This window comes from Stegostoma tigrinum, chromosome 5 (genome assembly GCF_030684315.1).
Source record: "Stegostoma tigrinum isolate sSteTig4 chromosome 5, sSteTig4.hap1, whole genome shotgun sequence".
Classification (NCBI taxonomy): Eukaryota; Metazoa; Chordata; class Chondrichthyes; order Orectolobiformes; family Stegostomatidae; genus Stegostoma; species Stegostoma tigrinum.
In genome coordinates, this window is record NC_081358.1 from 19,818,705 (window position 1) to 19,831,734 (window position 13,030).

Consider the following 13,030-nt stretch of genomic DNA (forward strand, 5'->3'; position numbering starts at 1 on the left):
ATCTGCAGGGGGAAAATGGAACTGGATAACATCTAAAAGGATGAGAAATAAGATCAGAGGGCAGAGAGGTAGAACAAAAATCAGTCAATTAAAAAAGAAAGTTCTGGGATTTGCCTTGACACTTAGTGGCCTTACTGCAAGTAATAAAATTGGTTAACCTCCTTTATTACTTACACCAAGGGCACTAATAAACATTTAAATTTAACACCATCTGTTGGTTAACCTCAAGCACAAGACATTGAATGAGTATGACATGATTTTGTTACAACAGGGATGGTTCAGCAAAGGCCATCATGACAAGCAAGTACTAAATGATTAGACAGTTTCAAATTAAAGAAAGATGCTGCATTAAAATGTAGATGTAATTATACTGTAAATGATTAATTTTAGGGCTCTGCCCTGCACAGGTAAACTACATTGATCAGTATTGCATAATTGTTAAGATGCATTTGAATAACTTTTCCATTTGGAAAAGTGTTATTGTAAGTTCAAAACTGAAGAAAATAGCTGTTGAGAAATCTAGCCATGATTGACAGTGATTTAAATATCTACAGTTCTTTATGCTTGAAAACAAAGTTGCTCTGCAGTTTTCTACTAGAAGAAGAAAACTACCATTTGCTCCTAGATTGCCTTCATTTACAGGACACACAGAGGCATAAAGTCATACAGCATGGGAGAAGACCCTTCAGTCCAACCAGTCCATGCCAAATACAATTCCAAACTAAACTAGTCCCACCTGCTCCTGGCCTACATTGCGCGAAACCTTTCCTAGTCATATCTATCCAAATGTCTCTTAAGCATTGTAGTTGTAGCTGCATCCATCACTTCATCAGGAAGTTCATTCCACACACAAACCACCCACTGTAAAAACAAATTGCCTCAGCCTTTTTTAAAACAAAATCTCTCTTCTCACCTTAAAAATGCGTCCCCTAGTCTTGAAATTCACCATCTTAGAGAAAAGACAATTACCACCAACTCTATCTCTACATCTCATTATTTTATAACCTTCTATCAGGTCACCTCTCAACCTCCTACATTCCAGTGACACAAGTCCCAGCCTATTCATCCTTTCCATATAACACAAACCTTCCATACGTGGCAACATCCTGGTAAATCTCTTCTGAACTCTCTACAGCTTAATAATATCCTTCCTATAACTGAGCAACCAGAACTGGACACAGTATTCTACAACAGGCATCACCAGTGCCCTGTACAATCTCAGCATAATGTCCCAACTCCTATACTTGAAGGACTGAGCAATGAAGGCAAACATGCCAACTATCTTTTTAAACATCCTGTCTATATGTGACACAAACTTTAGAGGATTATGTACCTGTTCCCCTAGGTCCCTCTGTTCTAGAGCACTACCCAAGGCCGTCCCATTAATTGTATAAACCCTACCCTTGTTTGCTGTACCAAAATGCAATACCCTGCATTTATCCAGATTGAACTCCATCTGCCATTTTTGAGCCTATTGACCCATTTGATCAAGATCCCTTTGTAATCTTAGAAAACCTTGTTCGGTGTTTACAAGGCCACCAATTTTGGCGTCGTCCGCAAATCCACTAACCATGCTTTTAATATTCACATCCAAACCATTTATATAAATGGCATCTCACGGACCTTAGGAAAGCATATGTTTGCCATTTCCAAGTTCCTTTTAAAACAGTGGCCGAGTTTCAAAAGCTGCTTAACTCCCAAACTCTGAGTTATAGAATTGCTAAGCACTGAAACAGACCCTTCAGCTGAGCTCATTCATGTCAAAAAGGTATCCTAAATAAAAATAATTCAATTTGCCTGCATTTGGTCCACACCTCTCCAATGTTTCCTGTTCATGTACCTGTCCAAATGTTTTTTAAAAATGTTGTAACTGTACTCGCCTCCACCACTTCACTAACAGTTCGTTCCATACAAACACTGTGTAAAGAACTTGCACCTCAGGTCCCTTTTAAATCTTTTCCCTCTCACCTTCAACCTAAATTTTCTAGTTTTGGACTCCTCTATCCTGGGGAGAAGATCTTGGCTAGTCACCTCATGATTTTACAAATCTTAATAAAGTCATCCATCAGCCTCCTACTCTGCAGGAAAAGCAATCCCAGTCTATCCAGCCTTTCCTGATAACAAACTCTACAGTCTCAGTAATATTCTTGTAAATCCTTTTTGCACCCTTTCCAGTTTAATAACATCCTTCCTATTGCAGACTGAACAGAATCGTTTGCAGTATTGCAAATGTGGCCTTAACCACTATATTTTACAGCCATAACATGATGTCCCAACTCTTGCCTTCATCAGTCAGACCATTGAGTACAAGTGTGTCAAACACATTCTTAACCACAATGCCCACCTAGGATGCCACTTTCAGGAACTGTGCACCTGCACCCTAGGTCCCTTTGTGCGACAACATTCCTCAGGGCTCTACCATTAATTATGTAAGCCCTGCTCTGGATTATCTTAAAAATTCAACGCCTTACATTTACCTAATTTAGACTCCATCTGCCATTCCTCAGCTCACTGGCCCAGTTGATCAAGATCCTGTTGTACTTTAGATAACCTTGTCCACCACACCAATTTTGGTGTCATCTTCAAACATACTAACCTTGCTTTCTATATTCTCATCCAAATCTTTTTTATAAGATATGAACAACAGTGTACCTAGCACTCATCCTCGCACACATGGCTGGTTACAGGCCTCCAGTCTGAACAACCTTCAACCACCACTCTGTCTCCTACGGTCAAACCAATTGTATATCTAATTTGCTAGCTCTCATGGATCCCATGAAATCTAACCAGGCTACAAGCAGAACCTTGCCAAAGGCCTTGCTAAAGTCCATATAGACAAAGTCCACCACACTGACTTCATCTACCTTCTTAGTTGGAGTGATGCTCTCCAAATTTGTTATGGTTTCCCAAGGCGGTGCCACATCAGTACGGTCCCTGGGTGAGAAGAAGTGAACTGGCTCCCCTTCTTTATTCACCTTGTTCCATAGCTGGTCACAACAAGCTTAATTTAATGGATGCTCAAAGAAAGATGACGGGACAAATTGATAAGGTGGTTAAATAGATTTGGGGAATGTAAAAGCAACAAGATTATGCGAAAGATTTTATAAATTGTTGGTTGGACCTCAGCTGGAGTGTTGTGGAAAATTCTGGGTACCACAATTCAACAATGTAAAGGTCTTCAAAAGATGCAGAGGGGAATACCAGGGAGTGGGGTCACCAGAGATTAAAAGCTTCAGTTACCAGAAGTAGGAGGAAAGGATAGGGTTCTTCTCCTTAGACAAGAGCTTAACAAAACATCTATTAGAGGTAGAAAAACACTACTTCATCTGATGAATGGGGTGAAAGGAGATCAATTTAAATTAATTGACAAAAGATCTACAGAAAAGGAGCTTTTTTATTTCTCATTCAGTTGTTAGAATCCACAAAACTCTCCCTGAAGAGAGTTTTCTCTAAACAATATTAGATTCTTGAAAATGAATAACTCACCAGGTTAATCGACAAAAGACAAGAATGTTAGACTTCAGTGATAATGGGAACTGCAGATGCTGGAGAATCCAAGATAATAAAATGTGAGGCTGGATGAACACAGCAGGCCCAGCAGCATCTTTTGTGCTCCCGAGATGCTGCTGGGCCTGCTGTGTTCATCCAGCCTCACATTTTATTAATGTTAGACTTCACTTTTTTTTAAAAAAATGTTTTTTCATGGGATTGCGCAGACTGGCTTAGTCAGTTTGCAGCTAGAAATTTGAGCTTGGACTGAACAGCTTGCCAAACCAGTTCAGGGTGCAGTTAAAGGTCAACCACACTAGTGTGGATCTCATGCCACATGCAAATTAGATAATGGTAGAATGGTAGGTTTCCTTCCCTAAAAGGCTTTCATGGCAATCTGCAAAAGTTTCCACTGGCTCCATTGCTAAGTTTTGCTTAGTATTTCAGATCTATAAACTGAATTCAAATTCTACTGTGATGGGGTCCGAAACAACATTCCCAGGTGAAAGCCTAGGCCAAGCAGTGTTTCAAAAGGTTTCCAGGCAGACAAGTTTTGAAACCCTTTTTTCTGAAGGGTCTAGGCCCGAAACGTCAGCTTTTGTGCTCCTAAGACACTGCTTGGCCTACTGTGTTCATCCAGCTCCACACTTTGTTATCTAAGTTTTGAAACCTTATTTAACTTCCCACTGGGGAATTTCCCTGTAAAATTTCAACTAGGATTAAAAATACTTGAAATAAAAACTAAAATGATGATGGCAGTATGTATGAAGTATGACAGATTTAATTTGAGATCAAAGTCTCAATGCCAGAACAGAAGCACTTAGTCAAAGGCATCTCTAACTAGAGGCTAGAGGAGAGTGATGGTGAAAAAAGGTAGAAAGAATAAAAGATGGGAGCACAGATTAAATGCTATTTGAGTTGCAATTCTGTGTTGCTTTAAGGAAATTTCAAACTGGTACCTCGGGTAAACACTACGCAAACATAAAATAAGGTCATCTCGGCCAACCTTCAAAAGGAAATGCACATAATAATGATTTTACAACAGGTTATACTGAATAAAAACAGTACATGCTTGCCCTACAGGTGAGTAATGCCACATAAAAGCGATTGTTAGCATATTATAGAAACCAGTTTTTTTTAAAATCGCCAACATAGGAGCAACTAAACTATTATGACATTAAATTAAAAATCAAAAGAATGGCAATGAAGCTAATATTTTTATTTTCAAAAGCAAAGTATTATGGCTGCCAGAAATATTCAAGTCAGCCAGTACATGGAGAATGAAACAACTAACATTTCAAACTAAGGGCTTTCCGCAAAGCTCGTTAATTTTTGTTTATTTTAGACTTCTCAGTCATCTTGGTTGTACTAATCTGCTAGGGAATACAATTGGGAAATAATAGTTTATTGACAGGTTAAGACTCTTTAAAAAAATTCTTGCCCAGCAACTGGCAATGAGTCTGCCTCAGTATCCACACCATAAAAATATATGCATGACGAATGATTTCGACAAATGCCTAAAGATTTAATTTTCTGATTGCACCTGTCAACTGAAACTGAATTCAAGTATTATGTGTTGTATTTTTTCCCCCACAATATTTGAGAGAGAAAGGGACTGTCATTCAATGATGTTCCCAAAAAAGGGACACAGAATATGTCTCAATTTAAAAGAATAATGAAATTTCAGTCCAAATTTTGCTGGAGGGCAGCATCTCGTGGTGTGCCAACGATGCACTGTGAAAAATATTGCTCATTTAAGGTACAATGACAACTAGATCAGATCTGAACTGCTGCATGTTTTCAAAAATCCATTTTTAACTTGTGGGTTTGATAGGCCAACAGGGAAAAGCTTAAACAAAACACAGTAGATTTTCCATTAGAATTCACATACCTTGCTCTAAAACAATGAGAGTACTGCAGAAAGTCTAACTAGCAGTGCAAGTGTTATTTTTCCAGGATTTCCATAACTTTTACAGATGTACAGGAAAATGCCACACAAAATTCATGAAATTATCCATTCCAACTCAATCAGCAAATAAAGAAACTAAAACAGTTAAATAATTTAATCATTACCTCCTTAGGCTCTTAGAAATAGATGTGTTTCATAAAAGCATGTGCTTTTACCTATATTTTTAACTTGCAATTGAGTACTAGGCCAGTGCAGTGGCAGAGTGGTTAGCACTGCTGTCTCACAGCACCAGATACCTGGCTCAATTCTGCCCTTGGGCTGCGTAGGGTTTGTACATTGTCTCCGCATTTGTGTGGGTTTCCTTCAGGTGCTCCAGTTTCCTCCCACAATCCAAAGATGTACAAAGTAGATGGATGCTAAATTGTCCATTGTGTCCAAGGATGTTTAAGTTAGGTGGGTTAGATGAGGGAAATGCAGGGGTAGTGAATGGGTTTGGATGGAATGTTCTTCAGAGGGGCTCAGAGGACGTGATGTACCAAATGGCCTGTTTCCACACTGTAGGGATTCTATGATTCCATGATGTTGGCCATTATTGTTCTGTTTGATACAGGGACTTGATTTTGCAAGAATGTGAACTCAAGGAATTAAGTGCATCACATTTACATTGCAAGAGTAGGGAATCATAACGATGTAGATTCACAGACCTGCTTTTTTATATATCAAAATGCAAATAAATTTCTTGAACATGAATTTCCAAGGGAGAATTTGAAACTGTTGAAATAGCATTCTTGCACTGAAAAGTATCTTCAATGATAAAATAACAGATTAAAATAAAACCTTTATGCCACAAAGTTCAGTATTCAATTAAAAATAGTATAAATTAGAAGGCACTCAATAGTATACCGTCAACAGTACTGCTGAATGTAGAACTGATTCACTGCCTTCTTTCTGCTTCTACCACTTTTATTGGAGTTACTATAATGCTGGTTGATCAATTTTCTCAGTCTCCTCTTGTGAATGATCTATTCCTCTTCAAATCCCACTGCATTTAACTTTCTCAGATCTGCATATTTAAATCTGGTTTTATGTAGAAACACAGAAGTAGAAGATCCTTTGAGTCTGCTCTGCCATTTTAGATCACGACCGATTATCTAGCTCAACATCATATTCCCTGATATCATAAGTAGAAATTGTACAACCTCTTGACATGAAATTATGTAAATGGCTGAAATTCCACAGGTTCCAAAGCTTCAACACCAGCTAAGTGAAGTTCTTCCTCATCTCAGTCCTAAATGGATTGGCTTTTATTCTGAGAATGTTTCCCCGGCTCTCAACGCCATAACCAGGGGAAATATGGTTTCTGCACCTTGAAGAATTTTGAAAGTTTATTTTCATTCAGTTCTCATTGTTCTAAACTCCAGGAAATATAGGCCCAGTCTCTTGATCCTTCCACACAGAACAGTCCTGCTATCCGAAAAATCAGTCTGGAGAACTTTCACTGTGTTTTTCCCACAGAAAGTCCATGATACAGTAGGCAAGGGGAACTACATCACTTTCAAACTAAATCTAACATTCTATCCTACTATGAGTGATAATGGGAACTGCAGATGCTGGAGAATTCCAAGATAATAAAATGTGAGGCTGGATGAACACAGCAGGCCAAGCAGCATCTCAGGAGCACAAAAGCTGACGTTTCGGGCCTAGATCCTTCTAGGCCCGAAACGTCAGCTTTTGTGCTCCTGAGATGCTGCTTGGCCTGCTGTGTTCATCCAGCCTCACATTCTATCCTACTATGTTCATTAATCTCAAGGGTTCATTTACAACATTTAATTAACTCTTTCCCATTGTGTAACAATAGATATAAAATAGCCTATGTTCTACTCAAAGCACACTCTAGGAATTCTTCCCTTACAACACTGTGCTTATAACATTCATTTTAATCTATATGTCGATCTATTGCAGACAATGAAATTTGGCAAGAGCAATAAAGAAGGGAATGCCAAAAAATATTAGATCTGAGTGGTTACAGTATAGCAAATAGTAGTGGTACTTTAGGACACCGTGCAAATCAAGAATTTAGAGGCCCATATAGCAAGGGGAATACAGCAATCACGGGTAACTTCAGTCTACATATAGATTTAAATGAGTGTTATAAGCACAGTGTTGTAGAGGAAGAACTCCTAAATTGTGTTTGGATGGAGCACATTCTGCATTCCCCTTGCTTTATGAGCCTCTAAATTGTTGATTTGTGGTGTCCTAAAGTACCACGACTATTGCTATGCTGTAACCACTCCGAGATCTCGTTCTTATTGGCATTCCCTTCTCTATTATTTTTCTTGCTGGATTTCATGTCGCTGCAATAGATGCTCATATCATTTCAATCTCTTCTCAGCCATTTTCTTTGATCTAGACTGACCCACAATGTGTAAGACCCTAATTTTGTCTCATCTCATTACTCCATATATCCCGCCTACATATCTGTATCTCAGTGGTACACATTGCTGCTCCTCCTTTGTTATTATACAGTGCAGAAATCTGGACAAAAATTGTATAATCTCTGGTAGATCATCTCAGTTTCAGCCATACTACCTAGCACGACATTCCACTGAACTTCTTAAAACATATTTACAATATAGGAGTTAGAAACAGGCGGCGGCCATTTGGTTCCTCAAACTTGCTCCGTCATTTAATAAGATCACAGCTGACTGTAATCCAAAACTACATTCGCATGTATTCCTTGTAACATTCACCACATCAAGACTCTATCCATTTCTGCCTTTAAAATAATTAGAATTTCTGCTTCCACTGTCTTTTCAGGAGAATTACAAAGGTTAAAGACATGCAAAAGAAATGCCATCACTTGTGTCTTAAATGGGAGATCCCATACTTTTAAACAGTGACCCCCAAGCTCTCAATTTTCCCACAAGAGGAAACATCCTTTTAACATCTACCCTGTTCAGCCCCCACAGAATCTTCTATATTTCAAACAAGTCACCTTTTACTCTGATAAATTCTAGCTGATACTAGATAAGCTTGCCTAACATTTTTCATAGGCCAACCTGCCCATTCCAGTCAATAGTCTAGTAAAAGTTTCTCTGAACTGCTTCCAATATATTGAAACCTGCCTTAAAATTGGGTGATCAATATTATACACAGCACTCCTGATCTGTCCTCAGTGTCCTTTATAACTGAAGCGTAACCTCCCTACTTTTATATGCAATTTCACTTAGAATAAACAATAACATTCTGTAAAGCTTTATCAATTATCTGCTGTACCTGCACAGCTTTTATGGTTTATATAGTAGGATACCCAGATCCCTCTGTATCTCGTAGCTCTCCAATCTCTCACATTTAGGTAGCATGCTTCATCATTGATCTTCCTGGCAAAATAGATAATTTCACATTTTCCCACATTATATTTGTCAGATGTTTACACGCTCATTAAAGATGCACATATCCCTTTGTAGCACCTTCTTCACAATTTACATCACTATCCATCTTTGTTTCATCAGCAAATTTAGCAACTCTCTTCTTTCTCTTCAATCAAATCATTTCTATGAATTGCCAGAAGTTGACACCTTAGCAGACCGCTTTTATTTTTTACATTTCTTCCAATAATTTCAACCAGTTAACCTGTTGGTCAACTGCCTTCTTCCTTCTTCCATCAGTGATTGCAGGCACTTAAAACAAATTACTCTATTTAAGTCTTCACCTGCGACCTTCCACTTTCACTCTGATCCTCTTCCCTAGGCTAAATCTGACACTGCATAGGCTGGATCTTTGGTCTAGTGATCTTCATGACTCTACCTTGAGGCTCTGTGCTACAGTTCTCCAGAACGTGGTCACGTTCTTATCATTTTCACCACTATCTGCTGCAAACATTACTGAACATTGCATTGCCCATCTCATTTGTTCAGTTAGGGTATCCATAAAAACCAGGAGGGGAATGAGTTCAGTGCTAATTCTTATTGCTATCCAACCTTCCCTTTGAAACTGTCATTCACTTCCAGTGTTTCATACTCTTCTCTGGCACTCTGTGTAAAAGCTCTATAACAGCCATACATACCTTTCAAGCACACCATGAATTCTAGCACATCACCAGACTTACTCCTTAGGAACCGAGTCATTAGTCTTCTCTAGAAGAATGTAATCATCATGTTGCATTGCCTTTCCTGACTTTTCTGAACAATTTGTCATTAAACAAAATTAGCATTAGAATTACTTCTTCCAGTGAATCTGATGGAGTTTCATGGATTTCCACAATTCTTCTCAATCTCTCCTCTATGATTCCCTCGCAAAGAAGTGATCTATAGAAACTAGAAATATTGCAAACACTATTCGTGGATATCAGATAGGATAGGGGTACTTTTGTGAACTTAAATTCTTCAAGTTTGAGAAGTAGAAAAGAAAAAACAGAATGAAAGTCAGCCTGTACTTCCACGTGGTTGGCGTTCAGTGATTTATGATTATTATGATTAAATGTGTTTACACACTTAAAATCAAATAAAAGAAGATGGTTGGCTTTTTTTTTAAGGATCAAACGGATAATAGTCACTGACCACCCTTTGAGAAAGAGCAGAATCCAAAAGAGAATCCAGAGTCAGAGCTTTATCCCAGCCAGAAGCTGGATCATTAGAAAAGTAGTAAAACAAGCAGAAATTCTGCGTAAACAAGATAACAAAGTGTGAAGCTGGATGAACACAGCAGGCCAAGATGCATCTCAGGAGCACAAAACCTGATGTTTCGGGCCTAGACCCTCTGATGAAGGGTCTAGGCCTGAAACGTCAGATTTTGTGCTCCTGGGATGCTGCTTGGCCTGTTGTGTTCATCCAGCTTCACACTTTGTTATCTTGGATTCTCCAGCATCTGCAGTTCCCATTATCTCTGATCGGAAATTTGGTATCTTGCAAGTGATGAAACATGCTGATTGACAACAATGCCGCAATTGGGATTTGTCACCATAGAAAAAACTCAAGTTCCAACAAACGTTCACAAGAAAGAGAGAGTGCAGAGTCTTGCAAGTAAACCAGTCTTGATTGGGACAAAAACAAACCTTTCATAGACTTTACATTACTGGGTTTTATGTGCAATTTTAAAGACAATATACAATGATCACGTACCTTGTACTTCGTTGTCATGGCATTCTTTCAGTTTAGTCCAAATCTCCTTAAATACGTCTACGGCAGCTTCAGCTGTACTTCCAGTGCTTGGGCTCCCACAGTTTGCACTGGAACTATTCATGGTATGGATTATATGCCAATCTTCAAAGCTACATACTTAGTTAAAAATCCTCAAATCAATTTTCACCTGTAAAACAGATTAGTTAAAACTGATCTTAGAGATTAAAAAAAAAATTCCTCTTCCCAACCTACATTCCTCTCTTCTCCAAAAAAGTAAGCAACCAGATTCAGACCGAGACTCTAACTCTTTGGATATCAGGCACTCTAGGAAAACCCTACACATTCCAACACAATACAATTAAAAAACACAACCCTCCACACCAGAATCTCTGATAATCCTCCCATAAAGACCAATTTTGTCAGACTGAAGTTTAAAAAAAAACAGAAGACTGAAGTATATTCCCTTGTTGTTTACAGTGAAGAGAGTCCAAGAGGGCAAGGCATGAAGCCTCTGCAAGTTGCAGTATATGCAAGTCATTTTTTTTTTCCATTTGATCCTTACTATTACCATTGACGGCAATGGATTAGGCAGTATTTTTGATTTGGTGGTACCCTTAGTGAGTGCCAGATAAAGTGAATTTTACTGTATGTAGTATACATACGAATATTGTAAGTCTATGTATAGTAACACACTGGCTACAAAATAGTCATCCTAGCAACTCGGTTGGATGACGATCATCCTCCTTGTATACAAGTGCCCTCAAGAGTAATCCCTGAATTTATGCTGGAATTTAGCTCAGCAGCCTTCGAGGAACTTTTCCAGTAGTACCCCAGATAATTATCTAGCCAAGGATTCTTAAATTTATTATTTCACAGGATCTGGCACCACTGGCAATGTCAGCATATGCTATCCATTGCCAATTCATTCAGGATAGCTGCAAGTCAACTATATTATTGTGGGTCTGGAGTTATGGACTGCAGGCCGCATCAGGTAATGATGGCAGATTTCATTTGTTAAAAGAACACTCATGAGTCAAGTTCATTATTATAACAATTGTTGGTGGTTTCATGGCAACTATTACGACGAATATCTTTGGATTTCAGATTTTATTGTTTAAATTGAAACCCTGCCAACAGCCTTTGTGGAACATGAACATGAACCTCTTCCCCAGAGCATTATCTTGGGCGGCTAAACTATCATTTCCATTAAGTTACCACTACATTACTATCACCTCCAGGCGGAACACAAATGGGCTCAAATGTGTAATTATGTCAGAACTAAATGTAAGCTTGTGAAATTTGCTTATGACATAACAACAGGGAAAATTGTAGATACAGCATGTGTGATAAGACTTGGATAATTTGTGTAATTCAACAATATAAATTATTGAGTGTTGATGAAAGAAAATTGCATGAATCGAGCATATTAATGAATCAAACTTGAATAACAGAGAAAAGAAACAGAAGATAAGAGCAGAAGGCGGCCATTTGGCCCTTACAGCCTGCTCCACCATTCATCACGATCATGGCTGATCATCCAACTCGATAGCATAATCCTGCTTTCTCCCCATAACCTTTGAATGGGTCCAAGAGGCAGCTGGATAAAGAACTTCAGGCATTGGGATCAATGTTTTGGCATTAACTACTTCCTCTGGGAATAAATTCAACAGGCTTACTGCTCTTCAGGTGAAGAAATGCCTCCTCATCCCATCCTAAATGGTCTAATCCAAATCCTCACGCCATGAACCCTGGTTCTGGACACACTGTCAGGAACATCCTCTACGCATCTACCCTGTCTGGTCCTGTTAGAATTTTAAGTCTCTATGAGAGCAACCCCTCATTCGTTATTTCTGTAATCTCCTCATGGCACACAGCTTTTGATTTCTCTTCCCACAACCAGTCAAACATGGGTAGCAGTAGAAACCGCATTTGGAAAGTGATAACAGAAGTCAAAATAAACAAAATAAACTACAAAAATTCATGAGGAAACAACCAGCGTAACATTCCAAGATCATTGCAGAGCGCACGCACGCGAGAGGAAGCGCGAGAGCGCGAGCGCGCATCAGGAGGATAAAGTGAAACAGAACAGTGAATGATTATTGGAGATAATGGGAACTGCAGATGCTGGAAAATCCAAGGTAACAAAGTGTGGAGCTGGATGAACATAGCAAGCCAAGCAACATTTTAGGAGCATAAGCTCTGACGTTTCGGGCCTAGACCCTTCATCAGAAAAGGGGGACAGGGAGAGTGTTCTAAAACAAATAAGGAAAAAGAGGGGGAGGTGGATCGAAATTGATTCAGATTACGGTAAAACAGATAAGTCAACACCAGAGCCATGGAATCTCTCGGAGACAGGACAGCACAGAGCTAAAATCTCAAAATTGTACACCAAGGGTCAAAACAACTCACCTCTGAATAACTTCACTTTTCAATATGAAAATCTGGAAAGATATCAGGAACAAAAACAGCAGTCGCTGGAAAATCTCAGGTCTAGCAGCCTAAATGAGGAAAG

The 13,030-nt window shown here is 38.9% G+C and overlaps 1 protein-coding gene across 10 annotated transcripts in view; it reads right to left on the minus strand.

The window, feature by feature from the left end:
- LOC125451869 (DNA endonuclease RBBP8-like) overlaps nt 1-13,030 on the minus strand; it is a 122,306-nt gene that overhangs the window by 57,439 nt on the left and 51,837 nt on the right. For 9 of the 10 annotated variants that reach the window (XM_048529557.2, XM_048529554.2, XM_048529550.2 and 6 more), the window contains one exon: nt 10,519-10,705. The exons of the other annotated variant lie outside the window; for it this stretch is intronic. In XM_048529557.2, the coding sequence (XP_048385514.2) occupies nt 10,519-10,639 (121 nt within the window). In that variant the 5' untranslated portion in view covers nt 10,640-10,705. The remainder of the gene's footprint in view (nt 1-10,518; nt 10,706-13,030) is intronic. 10 annotated transcript variants of the gene reach the window in all.